At 36.4% G+C, this 16,557-nt stretch overlaps 3 protein-coding genes across 7 annotated transcripts in view; 1 reads left to right on the top strand and 2 right to left on the bottom strand.

Annotated features, from left to right (window-relative positions):
- Positions 1-391: 391 nt before the first annotated feature.
- Positions 392-4,194, bottom strand: LOC118268613 (heat shock 70 kDa protein cognate 4). The gene is made up of 3 exons (XM_035583160.2): positions 4,026-4,194; positions 3,107-3,314; positions 392-2,234 (listed from the first exon to the last, which is right to left on the bottom strand). Exons 2-3 carry the CDS (start codon positions 3,312-3,314, stop codon positions 481-483), a joined length of 1,962 nt encoding a protein of 653 aa, XP_035439053.1. The 5' UTR covers positions 4,026-4,194; the 3' UTR covers positions 392-480.
- Positions 4,195-7,465: 3,271 nt separating this feature from the next.
- On the bottom strand, positions 7,466-14,690 carry LOC118268614 (transmembrane protein 161B). The gene is made up of 9 exons (XM_035583161.2): positions 14,526-14,690; positions 14,083-14,445; positions 13,873-13,952; positions 13,476-13,691; positions 13,172-13,288; positions 12,769-12,909; positions 12,305-12,479; positions 11,675-11,911; positions 7,466-11,345 (listed from the first exon to the last, which is right to left on the bottom strand). The coding sequence occupies exons 1-9, from the start codon at positions 14,526-14,528 to the stop codon at positions 11,226-11,228; spliced, it is 1,452 nt and encodes a 483-aa protein (XP_035439054.2). The 5' UTR covers positions 14,529-14,690; the 3' UTR covers positions 7,466-11,225.
- Positions 14,691-15,313: 623 nt separating this feature from the next.
- Positions 15,314-16,557, top strand: part of LOC118268468 (V-type proton ATPase 116 kDa subunit a 1) — a 33,076-nt gene continuing 31,832 nt past the window's right edge. For 2 of the 5 annotated variants that reach the window (XM_050706294.1, XM_050706292.1), the window contains exon 1: positions 15,314-15,625. In XM_050706294.1, coding sequence (XP_050562251.1) covers positions 15,509-15,625 — 117 coding nt within the window. In that variant the 5' untranslated portion in view covers positions 15,314-15,508. The remainder of the gene's footprint in view (positions 15,626-16,557) is intronic. The other 3 variants (XM_050706291.1, XM_050706293.1, XM_050706290.1) reach the window with 2 other exon arrangements.

Genomic DNA, 16,557 nt, shown 5'->3' with positions numbered 1-16,557 from the left:
TATATAGTAGTAGATATTGAATCTACAGTAGGCAGGTATTACACAATGGTGTTGTATAGGTAGGTATCAATCGATCGTAAGGTAGGTAGGTACCTACGTAAAATAGCAGCTTTTGAATTAATCGATAACCTAGTGACATTGACCTTGAATAGTATACCTACTCTTCACCTAAAATTTTTTTTACCTAGCTAGTATGATAATTGAAAAAAATCAGGTTTAGGTACATAACTACAAAATAGGCTACCTCAATTTCGTAGTTTGTAATTTTGTTCAGATACTCCAGTCATTTGTCTAGTGACTATTGGAACAAACCAGATTACTTCTAAAATTATATTTTGTATGCATATAAGAAAGTAGATACAGAATAAAGTCAACAAATAAAACAGTCGAATGAGTTTCAATCATTTATTGGAGACACTGTACTGTAGTTGAATACTGCAACATCAGTAAAAGCATGCTGTGAATTGTTGGAATGTTAGTTTAATCTACCTCTTCGATGGTAGGTCCGGCACCGCCACCGGGAGCAGCGCCTCCGGCACCGGGTGCGCCACCAGGGAATCCAGGCATGCCTCCGGGCATACCGCCAGGCATACCACCCGCTCCCTGGTACATCTTGGTAATGATGGGATTGCAGATACCTTCCAGTTCCTTTTGCTTGTGCTCATATTCCTCCTTGTCAGCCAGCTGGTTGGAGTCGAGCCATTTGATGGTGTCGTTGCACTTGTCCAGGATTGTCTGCTTGTCGGAGTCTGAGATTTTGTCCTTGAGCTTCTCGTCCTCCATGGTGGACTTCATGTTGAAGCAGTAAGATTCCAAGGCATTCTTAGCCTGAATGGTCTCCTTCTGCTTCTCGTCTTCAGTCCTGTACTTCTCGGCCTCGTTAACCATACGCTCAATCTCCTCCTTTGAAAGACGGCCCTTGTCGTTGGTAATGGTAATCTTGTTCTCTTTGTTGGTAGACTTCTCGACGGCAGATACGTTAAGGATTCCGTTAGCATCGATGTCGAAGGTGACCTCGATCTGAGGCACGCCACGGGGCGCAGGGGGGATACCAGTGAGCTCGAATTTACCGAGCAAGTTGTTATCCTTGGTCATTGCGCGCTCACCCTCGAATACCTGGATGAGTACTCCGGGCTGGTTGTCGGAGTAGGTTGTGAAAGTCTGAGTCTGCTTGGTGGGAATAGTAGTGTTGCGCTTGATGAGAGTGGTCATGACACCACCAGCGGTCTCGATACCGAGAGACAGCGGCGTCACGTCGAGCAGCAACAGGTCCTGGACCTCCTCAGACTTGTCACCGTGCAAAATGGCGGCCTGTACAGCGGCACCGTATGCTACAGCCTCGTCGGGGTTAATGGATTTGTTAAGCTCCTTTCCATTGAAGAAGTCTTGAAGGAGCTTCTGCACCTTGGGAATACGAGTAGAACCACCTACAAGTACGATGTCGTGGATTTGTGACTTGTCCATCTTCGCGTCACGAAGAGACTTCTCAACAGGCTCCATGGTGGACCTGAACAGGTCAGCGTTCAGTTCCTCGAAACGAGCTCTGGTGATGGATGTGTAGAAATCAATACCCTCAAAGAGAGAATCGATTTCAATGCTAGCCTGTGTAGATGAAGAGAGCGTTCTCTTCGCCCTTTCACAAGCAGTACGCAATCGTCGAAGGGCCCTCTTGTTGGTGGCGAGGTCCTTCTTGTACTTCCTCTTGAATTCCTGCACGAAGTGGTTCACCATACGGTTGTCGAAGTCCTCTCCTCCCAAGTGAGTGTCACCAGCGGTGGATTTTACTTCGAAGATACCATCCTCGATGGTCAGAATGGACACATCGAAGGTACCGCCACCGAGATCGAAAATCAATACGTTACGTTCTCCACTACCCTTCTTGTCAAGGCCGTACGCAATCGCAGCAGCAGTCGGTTCATTGATAATACGGAGAACGTTCAAGCCAGAGATGGTACCCGCATCTTTTGTGGCTTGTCTTTGGGAGTCGTTGAAGTACGCTGGAACCGTAATAACTGCATTCTGCACCGTTTTGCCAAGGTAGGCCTCGGCTGTTTCCTTCATTTTTGTGAGCACCATTGAGCTAACTTCTTCAGGGAAGAAAGTTTTGTCTTCGCCCTTGTATGAGACCTTGATCTTAGGCTTGCCACCATCACTGACAACCTCGAAAGGCCAGTGTTTCATGTCTGCTTGAACTGTGGCATCTTCGAATTTACGGCCAATGAGACGTTTAGCATCTGTAACAAACAAATAAGACTTGTTGAAAATTCCATTGATGTTAAAAGTATATTTAATACTTTTTTTATTTCCTCAGAATACTTTTATCATTCAATATGTTCAGAGACTCTAGTCTAGTATATTGGATATCATCATGAAAACCTAGTACCTAATAAAACTTGTGTTATAAACACACAAGTCTGTGACCTTGTTCTTGTCTAACCCATTGACCTTTCGCGAGTTTTACACCAAATGAGATGAGTCACATCTTGTAGAATTTATTTATGTAAAGATTATTATCCCATAATAAAATTACAAAATGAAATTATTTCCAGTATATCGAAGTTAGTCATCAATATTGAGATATGATAGAGGGATTTAAAGAATGACTCATCATTGCTCCCACATAACTAGAAACATCGGCTTAGGGTTTTTGGTAGGCCCAAATTTACCCGAAACAACAGTTCGCCTGAATGAGTCATTGCTATAATATAATATTTAACTCATTGTTGCAGGTAAAATTTCGATATACGTTAGATAACGTCGAGCAGAAGCTAGTTTCATATTATAAGTGCATCGTCAGGTACACAGTTGAATGACCTAGGTCCTGTGTATTGATCGCGCGACCTATTTCTGTAACTAGGATGCTACAATCAACCGCCCGGAAAAGACCGCAAACCACTCCGTGGTGTTACGAGGGCTTATCATACATTATTCACGTGTTGACAATATGACTAACGCTATCGCTTCCTGGTTGAGTATATTCATGATGCCGGTTTGCCTACACGAACTTCGTCCTCCTAACATTTAAAACAGCATGAAGGGTCAATGTAAGGTTATGGTGATGCAAGAGTATGCTACTAACAACTAACAGCAGTGACTAGAAACTTACCGAAGATGGTGTTGTTGGGGTTCATCGCCACCTGGTTCTTGGCGGCATCACCGATGAGACGCTCGGTGTCTGTGAACGCGACATAGGAGGGCGTGGTCCTGTTGCCCTGGTCGTTGGCGATGATCTCCACCTTACCATGCTGGAAAACTCCCACGCATGAGTAAGTGGTACCCAAGTCGATACCTACAGCTGGTGCTTTGGCTGCCATCTGTAACAATAAATCACAATGTTCAATGAAATAAGTGTTAACAGCACACTATCTTTGCATTCGAAATCCTAACAGGTCATTATTCATCAAAGGAAGTCGGACATAAGAGGTTATACGCCGCCATTTTGTTGGATGTAACGTAAAATCTAGAATTATCACGTGGGAAAACCGCCGAATACATTAGACGGTAAATCCTTCACGACTTACTCAATAACGTACTTTACTAATGTGTTGAATAGTTCAACTACGAAGCAGAAACTGCAACGGCGGCGGCCATTACATGAAAAATCAATAACTACTGTAGAACAACGGAACGTTCCAGAACAAATCGCGGAATAAATAGTAATACTACGGATGCAAAGTAATCAATATTGCAGTAAAAACATTAATATAGAATACTGGAAACTTAACACCTGCTTTAGTCACCACGTGGTTCTTTCAAGATGAACAAAGACGGTGATTTACTCACGTGCCATATTATTATGTTTTATATTCACTAAAATCATTACTATATGACAACGTGGATTATTCAATTTAATTATGAATAGTAATTCACACAGCTATACAACAAAAATTTATGAAAATACTTCCCGCCTCCAAGTCTCATAGCAACACAAAGAATTTGCAAAATTACAAAAGAAATTCAAAATATAGAGATTAAATTATTCCAGTAAATAAAATATAGTAAAATAGACAAAAGTGTGCACTTACTTTTTAGATTTTAATGTAAAACTATCTCAGTCGTTGACTCTCGTAGAGTAAACTCAGCAAAGGTGCGCGATTGACGGCTTCTTTTCACGAAATAATATGGCGGCGGAATTTCACCGCAGAGTTTATAAGAGCGGGGATGCGTCATTCGACGTCACTCGGTTGTTCTGGAATATTCCTTGGGTCAACCAATAGGACGCGCTCGTTCCGCGCGTGCTATTTCCTGATTGGTTAGAAAATGACATCTGCAGCTTTTTTTGAACATGGCGTAGTGGTAATAGTGTTGTGCGATAACGGGTGTGGTCTGACATATCGATAAAACAATTTCTAGGATTAGGAACTTGTAACTTAAAATTTCAAATGAATTGCTAATAAAGTCATCATCATTTCATGTACAATAAAGTTTTTTGAGCTCGAAACTTGGCAAGTGCCAATATGAGTTTTTTTGAATTATTATGAACATTCTAATATTATTTACACACCACAGATATTAAGTAAAAGAAAACATCGTGAACTAACCTGTCTTATGTTCCTTGGCATGATTTGTCTGATTCTTTACCTAATGAAAATCATGTATTATAGTAAATAGTAAAGTAATATAAATGTTAATATCAATATTAAAAAGTGTAAATATACCTAACTGTTGAGCTAATAATGAAAAAACATGATAGTTTATTTCATAAAAACATTGTTAACCATTCATAGCTTGCTAAGAAATATTTTTTTGAAAACACTTTATCTCATCAAAAACATCCTGTAAAAAACCCAAGTCTCGCAGCTCAGTCTTTCTACCGTCAAAAGTTGTGAGATCCATGTAATACCAAGTCGGTTAATCTATTTAGTGTCTACTTGAAGGACCTTCTGTCTTAAGTTATTACATAAGTTATTATCATGCCAATATTAAAAATATTTAACGTTTTAAACAAATAGATCGACTTGGACATCGCTTGATTTGATTATTAGTATGTATCACACTACACAGCACGACGGGCCAGCGACCAACAGGAACGAGAGTTTCAATCGCGTGAGGCGCGAGAGACTAAAGAATCTAATATAATATTGTAATATTCATTTTGTTTTCATGCGATGTCCAAGTCGATCTATTTGTTTAAAACGTTAAATATTTTTAATATTGGCATGATAATAACTTATGTAATAACTTAAGACAGAAGGTCCTTCAAGTAGACACTAAATAGATTAACCGACTTGGTATTACATGGATCTCACAACTTTTGACGGTAGAAAGACTGAGCTGCGAGACTTGGGTTTTTTACAGGATGTTTTTGATGAGATCTCACTTCTTTTTGTAGAGCCTTTCTTTTTGATACCATCTACTTCTAACGAATTTTGTTAAAGGTCTTATGATATTTTCTTATTTTTATATGTAGTCTTCCTCTTTTTCTTTTCCGGTACTACTTCTTGAGCTTCAGCCACAGTTTTTCTCAAAGCCCACTCCCTGTCTCTATGGGCTTTTCTCGGAGGCTTTGATGTCCTCCCTTGCCTCATATGGTAGGTACCTATCTACACCTATTAAATTTATAACCACCACCAACCACCAACTGCATAAATAACTTTGTAATCCCATATATTTATATGGGATTACAAAGTTATTGATGCAGTTGGTGTATTTGGAAAACTGGACCGAAATTACAAAATATTTAAGTTTTCCCATGATTAAGACACTAAACTCTATATGTATTCCAAATATGAAGCTTCTAAGTCTGCTAGAAGTGCCTTGGACTTTTGATGATCGGTGAGTCAGTGAGTGACAAAATTTAGAAACTTTAACAAGTTGTCATTCTTAAACTACTGGTTCAAATTGACTGAAATTTTAAATATTCCGTGTTTATACAATGCCGGATTAGTTACTGAAGATTCAGGTTTCTTGCTTTATCCACAACCGAATTATAGGGGGTCGAAAAAGGCCCGAATTGCTTCGAGAAAAGGATGGTACGGCCGTGCCGCTTTTTTTTTGCTCGACTTGGCGGGCACTGCCGTGCCCCCAGATAGTCAGAGTGAAAACAAAATTGTAATTAAATTGCATTTACATTTAAGAGTTTCTTAAAAATAATGTTCTTGAATTACCTGTGAACACGTGGTTTAATTTTACCACGTGGTTTAATTTTAGAACCTTTACCCAACCCAAACCAAAACCATTTTTTTTAACAATCACGCATTACAGCTCTCTTCAGGTAAATCAAATGAATTATCATGTTTAACTAAATAGTTAACTTACGTAACTGTTTGCTGAGAATAATTGATAAAAAAAATGTATTTTACGATAAAAATATATTCATTACCGATATTATTAACTTGGTTTGCTTACACTAACCACTGCACTAGCGTACCACTTGAAATCAGCGGTAAATTTAAATTGATCGTTACAAATATTTTATATTTTGTTTCATTGGATATTTTTGCCAGATAATAACTAATATTATTTTTTTAACAAAATAATATTTTGAGTGGAACCACTTTGAGTAGTTTCCGAAAAAATATAAATTCACATTGTGTTTAAAAGTTTGTAGGTATCGCCTATACGAAATTTGTAATACTGCCCTCTGTTGCGTAACATAAAAAATATTTTTTCTGGAATGTACACGAAGCGGGGAACTAGAAAACATTCGTACAGATCAATGATTATCTATTATATACTTATTTGTGTAGGCTTTTTATGTTTTTAATAATCATCTATTCATCAACACATTAGACCACGTCAGTTTTACCTTTATTTGGAGAAAAACGTTTTATCCTTCTGTAGATAAACTCGAAATAGATAATTAATAAGGAAAATAAGACTAATCTTTCAGTTGTCGTTATTATTTTAACATTATTGATATTTTTCATTATTAAAATAAATAGGTACGTAGGTATGCATTGTTTCCAATAAAACAAACAAGTTAACATTTTCGGTATTTATTATAAAACAGTCCAGTACAATACAAATCAATAATAAATAGAACATTCCTAATCCTACACAACCACCTAGATTCAATTCTTATTTCAGATTCATATAGAAAGCATTTGTGCTATACCTATTATGTACATAAAATACTAATAGTTTTGTACACATGACTCACAATGAGTTGGCAAATATTTATGATTAAGAGTGAAATCGATCAGTAAGGATTGCATCATATTTTAATGACCACAACAATAAGCTTGCTATCTATATTTCGGTAACTAAATTGACAATTAAGGGCAGGTATTGCTGCTGTAGGAAGATCAAAATCTTGGGACTCACACACATGAACACAAAAATAACAGAATAAATGTCCCGCTGCCATTACACACTACAATACTAAAGTAGTATTGTGCAAAAAATGTAAATAAAAAATACTATACACAATGTAAATGAAATCGTAGAGTTCTTAAAACAATTTCTCATTCTATATCTGTGTCAAGGACGGTTCTATTGTAATATTGGTGTTTTTTTTTTAAAGTCAAAGTCAAAATTATTTATTTCAATTAGACCAGGAAGGCACTTTTGAACGTCAAAGCAAATATAATAATATTAATAATGTCAGTCTGTCGGTCAGTCCTCTAGTGAAGCTATTTGCTCGTTCCAAAGTGTAGATTCCTATGGAGAAGAACGAGCAAGAAACTCCATAGGTTACTCTTTTCCAATCAGTTTCACAATACAATTCATGGTTACATTGTTTCGATTGCTTCAACTATGTGAGAACAATGTAAAACTAATATTTAGTCAAAGTGATAGAAAAAGAAAATAACCCTGAGGACAATAATCTTAATGCAGTCTGGAGCTGACCAGTCCCAGTTGACAGCGCCCGTTCACGAACATGACACGTACACCAGCACCGCCCAACTCAACCATGTTGCAGGGAATCGAGCGATCCAATGCCCGTGCCACCGCCAATGAGACCTTTGAGTGAGCATGACAACTCCAAGCTGACACAAGTGCATTCTACTAGTCTAATACAGTTTTAGCTAATTACAGGGCTCTCACATTTACAATGATTGTATCTAATTTAACAGAACAAATTGAAATAACATGGTTTTATTATTACATTATTGGAATTACTTTATTTTTTCGTTACCCTGTGGAGCTGGACCAGCCTGCCTCCAAGCATTTTTATCCTCTATATAATCATTCAATTTGTAGTATGCTAATCTACACATCGTTTTTTTAATACATAATTTAAATTGTCTTTCATTTAGGTGTTTTATTTCCTCTGGAATTTTGTTATAACATTTAACACCGAATCCCATGAACGACTTACTTATTTTTGACAATCTAAAGAATGGCTGGCTCAATCTATCCTTATGTCTAGTTTCATAATTGTGTCTGTCAGACACTTTGTCAAACAAGTTTAGATTTTTCCTAACATACATAATGTTTTCATAGATAAATTGACATGGAACGGTCATAATATTGATCTCCTTAAACTTTTCCCTGAGAGATTCGCGACGACCAAGATTGTAGATAGCTCTGACGGCGCGCTTTTGTAAAATAAAAATAGACTCAATGTCAGCAGCCTGTCCCCACAGTAAAATGCCGTACGACATGATGCTATGGAAGTAACTGAAGTACACTAGTCTTGCCGTGTCTATGTCGGTTAACTGTCGGATTTTCCAGACAGCATAAGCTGCAGAGCTTAATCGTCCCGCTAGAGATGTAATGTGAGGACCCCATTGCAATTTGTCGTCTACGGTGATTCCCAGGAAAGTAGTCTCTTTTACAAATTCTAATTTTTCACGATTCAATAATATGTCACATTTATTACTTTTAACATTTGGCAAAACAAATCTAATACATTTTGTCTTTTTATCGTTTAAGACTAAGTTATTGACTGTAAACCAATTCTGAACCTTCATTAGAGCATCATTTACGTCGTCATAATTATTTGTTCGTCTGTTTATTTTAAAAACTAGTGATGTGTCATCAGCAAATAATACCATTTGAGGTTCATTTTTGAATAAATGGGGCAAGTCATTTATATATGCCAAAAATAGGAATGGACCTAGTATTGATCCCTGAGGTACACCCATAGATACGCTAGCCCCATGTGAGTTTACTTTGTTTATTTGAACTTTAAGTTGCCTATCCTGAAGGTATGACTTTAATAGATTTAGCGATACCCCTCGAATGCCGTAGTGTTCTAGCTTCAGCAACAAAGTCCCATGCTCAACACAGTCAAATGCCTTCGAAAGGTCACAAAATATTCCGATAGCGTCCTGAGCTTCTTCCCACGAGGCGAAAATCCGTTTAATCAGAGCTACCCCCGCGTCAGTAGTAGAGCGTCCTTTGGTAAACCCGTATTGTTGATCATGAAAGATAGAATTCATGTTAAAGTGACGCAGCATCTGAGTAAGTATCAGTTTTTCAAATACTTTACTGAGTACTGGTAAAATAGAGACCGGCCTATAGTTATTGGGTTCTGCACTATCACCGGATTTAAATAATGGAACTACTTTACTATGTTTCATTAAATTTGGAAAAACTCCTTGATCTACACTTTTGTTAAAAATTAAAGCTAGATGAGGCGCTATAGTCTCTATAAAAGACCTACATATCCTAACCGACATTCCCCAGAGATCTTCAGTCGACTTAACTTTAATATCTTTGAATGCTTTGATGACTGCTTGTGGGTTTGTGTATTGAAATCGGAAATCAGAAGTGCATTCTTTAACATTACTTTTAAGAAGCTCGATAGAAAGAGATGGAGACGATTTCAATGCTTCCGTAGTTTTTAGCGGAATATTCTTAAAGAAACTTTCGAATTCCTGAGCAACTTTTAAATTTGTACTGATGCGTCCGTTTTCAGTATTTAAATTAAATTCAACATTACGTGGTTTATTTCTACCTGTCTCGTTATTAATTATATTCCAGGTAGTTTTTATTTTGTTTTCCGCGGTCTTAATTTTACTGCTAATATGAAGTGCTTTAGCATGCTTACAAACCGATTTAAATATTTTTGAGTACCTGGAGACATGACTGTGGAAAGCCTCACTACTATTAAATGGTTTCATGCCGTAAAGTTCAAACAACTTTTCCCTACTTATACGAATACCTGGTGTAGCCCAGTCACAAAAAACAAACTTACATTGAATGTGTTTACGTTTTAAAGGGAACAATTTATCATACTGTGTTTTAATAATGGATAATAAGTTGTCATAAATCTCACTCGGGTATTCACTAGCATGTATTTGGTTGCCTAATTCATTTTTTAAGTTGTGATTTAATAACTCAATTTTTTTATTTGTGAATTGTCTGAACATAATTTCCCTATTTTGTACAGTCGTGACAGTGTTAAAGTTGACTGTCAGCCCACTGTGATCAGATGGTAATCTATTTACAATGTCCTTATGTAAATAATCACAGTTGCAAAAAATATTATCTATACATGTCGCCGAGGTGGATGTTACTCGGGTGGGCTCTAGGAAAATATTAGACAAATCAAATGACTTAAAGAGACTCAACAAATTAGTACAATTATTGTTCTTTTCCAGGAGATCAACATTAAAATCGCCACATACTATAACATGTTTACTACTGGAACATGTTTTCTGTAGTACATCTTCCATTACTGAATTGAAAATACTAAGATTCTGCAAAATAGGAGGCCTATAAACACACACTACAATATGCCTATCCAGCTCAACACAGGACAACTCTATTGTGTGCTCTACTGATAGTAATGTAATATCTTGTCTTTCTTTATATTTCACTGACTCTTTCACTAAGATCAAGCTACCACCATGTATCATTGATTGACGGCAAAAAAAGTTGCCAACACAATAGTTTTTAAAATTAATAGATTCTGCTTGATAACTTTTCAGCCAATGTTCAGTTATACAAACAATATCATACTTAAATTTTTCTAAAAACAATTCAATTTCTAGAGTTTTTGATGAAAAGCCCTGCATATTTTGATAAAACAATTGTAACATATAACAATTTTATAGTAGTTATACTCTTTGAACATTACATAACACATTAGTCTGTATATAAATAAATAACTGATGTATTTTTTACTCTGTCACCATGATATTTACATCAAGTCATTTTGTATCATAATCTTTATCTAAGCAATCTTTTCACAATACAGATTAAAGGTTCACTTAAACATCTTTAATAGGAAATATCATTCAATCTTACAAATTACAACCAATCTTTATTATTTTCTCGCTCAAAATAATTCAACTTGTGACTAGAACTCTAAGGGCTATGGAGTCTGTATATCACGAGATTCTGAAATAGGTTTGGTAGGCGAGGCCGAGTGATGTCGTGAGGAACCACGCGAAGCAGCACCACCACGTCGCGAAGCCGAACACGCCTCGATACACGTCTACTGTGAATACCTGGGAATGGAGAAATAGTTCGGTTATTACATGACTTGCAAAAATAGTTTCCAAGAAGAAAGAATATGATCAACAAAGGAAACAAATCTTCATTAGTTTTGCAAAAACTAATGGTTACTTTTGTTGTACTGTATTTTACTGATTTTAATAATTATTGTAAGACAGTAAATTAATCATGCCGCGAACACTGCTCATAAAAGTCATAATGTGAGTTCAAACTAATAGACCTTTTTTCGATTACTTTACATGAGTAAACCATATTTTTTTTAATTAAAATACTGACTGAAAGGACAACTCCTTTAACTAAATATTGTTTTGTTTCAACTAACCATTTTCAAATTCTCCCAAGCAAGCTGGAACTGTTCGATACCATCTCCCTCCACTATGCTGTCAGTTACTGTTGACGTCTTATCATCCATGGTACAGACTTCTTGGCTCTCATAGAAGAGTCCGCTCCATGTGTACCCACCAAGGGTCTTGTACATCAGAGCCATGTACAGACACATTATGATGGGACAAATGTATTGGAGGGCTACTACACATAGGTAGTAGAATACTGATGCGATCTGCAAAAAGATATTTGAATTTAAAATATAACATACATTTCAGTGACACAAATAGCCTTAGAATGGCTTGATAAGAAAACATTGATTACAAAAAGTAATGTAGTGATACTAATTGAGAAAGACTGTTTGATAGGATTATGAAAAGAGAAATGTGGTAATGTCAGTAGTATCTACTCATAGAGAAACATGCAACATACAGCTTATAAAAACTATCGTGAGACATACTACACGTCGCGCAGCCTATAGAGTCCCTCTGTGACTCGAAACTTGTAGAGCTTTTCTCCATTAATTTACATGAATCGTGATTTCTAGTTAATGTTTAACATTATTATCTGCATCCTACTGATTTTTAAAATATAGCATTGTAATAAATTTTTAGATCCTTCTACTAACTTTCTTCTGCAAGTCAATGTTAGTGATCCTGCCAGCTTCTTTCTTCTGCACATCCAGTCGCCGTTGTGCCATGTCCAAGTAAGCCTGCAGCTGACGCGGCATCAACGCTAGCCGGATGACTATTGTGCTCGCCACTAGAATTATACGCATCGTGTCGAACGCGTCTGATGTCATTCTGTAAAGGAATAATAATAGTTTAAAAAAAAAGAGTATCATTAGAGTTTCTTGCTCATTCTTCTTCATATAAATCCTTATTTTGGAAATCTTGTTCCTGTCTAGCTTTACTGATGGATGGACAATATTTATTTGATGTTTCAACATGGGAGGCATGTTCTAAATGTTAAATTGAAATGAAATTGACTTTAATATATTGATCAAATTGTACTCAAGACTGTATTCAAACTGTATTCAAGAAAAGTTTTCGAGAAAATAAATATTTGTAAGTATAGGATAAAAATACTCACAGTGGTTTCTCCATCCCGCTGAACACTCGGACAGTAAGGTAGTGCCTGGTGATGGGACGCACCCACAGCAGTACAAGCACAAATGGCATTGCGAAATTAAAGTTGAGCAGTAATGATTTCATTTTATTGTCTCCATAGTATCTGGAATGAAAGAATGATTAACTACTTATTCAGATAATAAATATTTTACATTGGATTTTTCTTGTTTTATCAGATTACTCAATTAAAACTACATAATTATGCTCTTGCTCCTTTTCTCCACAAAATTCACATCAATTTCAATGCAAAACCCTTCACCAGATGACCACAAGCTCATATATTATTCTTGTTTAATCCTTGAAATTGGAGCTATTAGGTCCAATTGAAATAAATGATTTGACTTTGTACAATCTGGGTCACCTACCTAAGTGAGTCCCAGTGCATCCTGGCGACTCTCAGTCCAGGGAAGGTGAATAAAGTCCCAATAATAGCTGCCCACACAGCAAAGAAGAATTTCAATATTAATTTTGATGCTGGACCCCTGAAAACATATATAAATGAAATTTAATAATCACACCATTTTACATTGCTTGAATGATTGTTAGTTATGGAAAACATATTTTTATTCAAGCATACAGTGAATTTTCAGCAAATAACTGAATTAAATTTTGCAAGACACAGTATACTTATTTAGTTTTTAAGTTACATAACAAACATCAGAAACTTACACAGAGGACAAGCCTTGGTTTTCAAGGAACTTTGAGGCATTTTCATAGAAGCTGTCATAAGCAGGGTCTACTCCCACTTCAAGGTTGGCCTCGCTGACGATGAGCACCATCATAGCAACCAGTAGGAACACACAGAAGGCTACTATGCAGGTGGAACGCTCACCGATGGACTCATCACTTGTGAAATACTGCTTTGTCAAGCTCAGTAAGATTTTACTGTATGGTTAGTTAAGGATATTTTTTTATTTATATGGCAGGTTACACATAGACACATACAGCTAGATACCATTGTAAACCCTAGATCAGGGGTCCCCAACCTTTTCCTGGTCACCACACCAGGACCACTTTTATGATTTTTGATAAACCATGGAATTGATATTTGATATGTAAAGGATACAATGAGAACAGCACCACAAGGAGACACCACACCATACTCAAGTTGAACTCATCCTTCAGAGGGAATACTGATGTGTACACCTGCAAGTTGAAAGTAAATTAATGTTAGACTAAAACCAGCCCTATAGATGATAAAATAAAGTCCTTATTACAGTACATAGATCATAACTAGAAGGTAATAGAACAAGTATTAGACCGAATTAACACTTACCTCTGACATAAGATACACTATGGCTGTGTACAGTGAGAAGTCTACTATCCACACATACTCAGTGTAAAACCTCAAATGTACCACATCTAAAGGAGTCACGGGCGCCGTCTCCAGCTGTATATCCAGACTTCGAGGAACATGGAACGTCTCCGGCTTCCCATTCGACTCATGTTTACCTCCTTTCTTACCCTTCGAAGATTCTTTCGGAACTCCTGCCAAACTCTTCAATTCACTATTTGTAGGATACAAATATCTGTACAGCCTTTGTGAACATAGTAACCATCTTGCGAACGAGTAACTTCCCAACTTTTGTATCACTGATACCATAATCAGTGTGATAACTAATTGAGCGCCGAGCAGTGCCTGCAATGTAAATAAAATGCAATGATCCACACAGTCGTGCACAGAATCTATCTTTAGACGTATAAATTAAGTTTACACACCATTTCGTCTGGATTTTCATTCACATTTATGTCTATTCATAGTCTAAATTCGCTAAATTATTTTCGTTTCAAGCTAAATCCATAACCTCAATTCTTTCCTCCCACACATTCCTAGACGGATAATTTAAAAAGTGTAGCATAGTGGATAAAAATGTCATCCGTTGACATAATAACCTGAGCTCAACCCATGAGAAAAAAAGAGATGCACACTAAAAATATTGCTCACCAACTGTCAAACCCAGGTATTTTTATTTTAGTTGGTTATTAATAAACATCTTATAACGTTTTATTACACTTTCCTTTGTGTTAACATTTTAATTTTGAAACGTCTTTTTTATAATTAAGATATACTTTTTGCATAAATGGAGTATTAAAAAGAATACGTTGAAAATTTAGTTTACGTAGTTGATTTTTGTTCAAAGCATACTTCATAAACATACACCGTAACGTCAAAAATCAAATCGATAGTGTAAAAGAGATAAATATATTGTTAAACAGAGAAAGCAATAATCAATGTTACCACGTTAGAATTCATTCCCGCGGGTAATGTAAAACTTTACTAAAGATTTGTTGTAGCGTATTTTATAACAGTGTGATAAATCATATCAAAACAATCTGACAACGTATTGTATTCAAAACAAAACAAATTGACAATGAATTATAACAAAAAAATATTTACAGCTAAAGATATTTTTATTAACGAATCAACTTTCCAAAAAGCCTGAATATTATATGACGTCAATACTACTTACTAACGTATGGGAATGGGAAATTAAAATTTTCGTAGTGTAGCCCCAAACAAGTCCGTGTTGCGCACGATGAGTAATGTTCACTTGAAAGTTATTCATATCGATTGATTTGTCTCCACTAGTAATTTGGTTTCGTCGCTGCCGAAGTCTGCTCGCAGACTATTGCGACGGGGCCTTTTTCTGAAGTTGGATTAATTTTTATTTTGTGTTGAGTGCTGCAAGAAATCGTGAAAGATGGGGTCGTTGTTTAGGAGTGAAGAAATGACATTATGTCAACTTTTCCTGCAGAGCGAAGCCGCGTATGCATGCGTGTCTGAACTCGGGGAGCTGGGTCTCGTGCAGTTCCGAGATGTGAGTAGTGCCATGTGGATCATGTTATACGCCCCTTTTCTCTAATAATATTGGAAGACGATAGACAATGTATAGTTTCGATAAAGAGAACTATGACCTCGTTTCGCGTCAGATCGTGTTTCGTGCCCTGATTTCAAGATAATAACGATTTCAGATGTAATTATTACGACGATAATAACAGTATACTATTCAATAATCTACATGTATTACTGTCTTTTGAGCAAACCTGGCAGTTATAACATAGACACATTAAGTTGACCAATTACTATTAAATTCTGTTAATATTTTTATCCATAAAGAGCATCCTGTTACTGTGGGTATCTAACTAGTTGTGTTATATGTCACATTGTCAAAACAATAGCTTGGTTTGGTTGCTGTAGGTATATTGTTGACAGAGTATCCCTTAGTGAGAATGTTGCAGTCTCTTGTTAGAATACAATGGCACAATATACTTAAAGACAATACCATCAATACAGTTTGTTCTGTCTGTACAGTACTTTGTTCCATGGATACTTAGTTATCTTGTTCAAGGTGTAATGGGTTTATTCCTGCATCGGGAAAAGTATTGCTGGGATTTTTCGATATTAAGAAAAATTCTCAGTATGGCACTAGGCGCAACCCCTTTTACATGGGACTTATAACATAAATTGTAAAAAGTTAGTTTACATTGTACAATGGAATTAATGCACCTCTGCCTACCCTTTCAGGGATAAAAGGCGTGATATGAATACTTCATATTAGAAAGGTCTACTCATGAGTTACAGAAAAGAGAAATGTTATATCTGTGTCTTTTTAGTTATTTAATAGTTCAATGACCTCAGGACGCTTTTTAAGTTATATATCTTACCACCATCATTATATAAACTACACTACTTACACACCTTTCCTTATATTGTTGTGTATCACAATGAGTTGGCATTAGCATAGATTTA

This window comes from Spodoptera frugiperda, chromosome 29 (assembly GCF_023101765.2).
Source record: "Spodoptera frugiperda isolate SF20-4 chromosome 29, AGI-APGP_CSIRO_Sfru_2.0, whole genome shotgun sequence".
Lineage (NCBI taxonomy): Eukaryota > Metazoa > Arthropoda > Insecta > Lepidoptera > Noctuidae > Spodoptera > Spodoptera frugiperda.
Note: the sequence above shows the minus strand (reverse complement) of the source record. Positions and strands in the feature narration are given on the sequence as shown.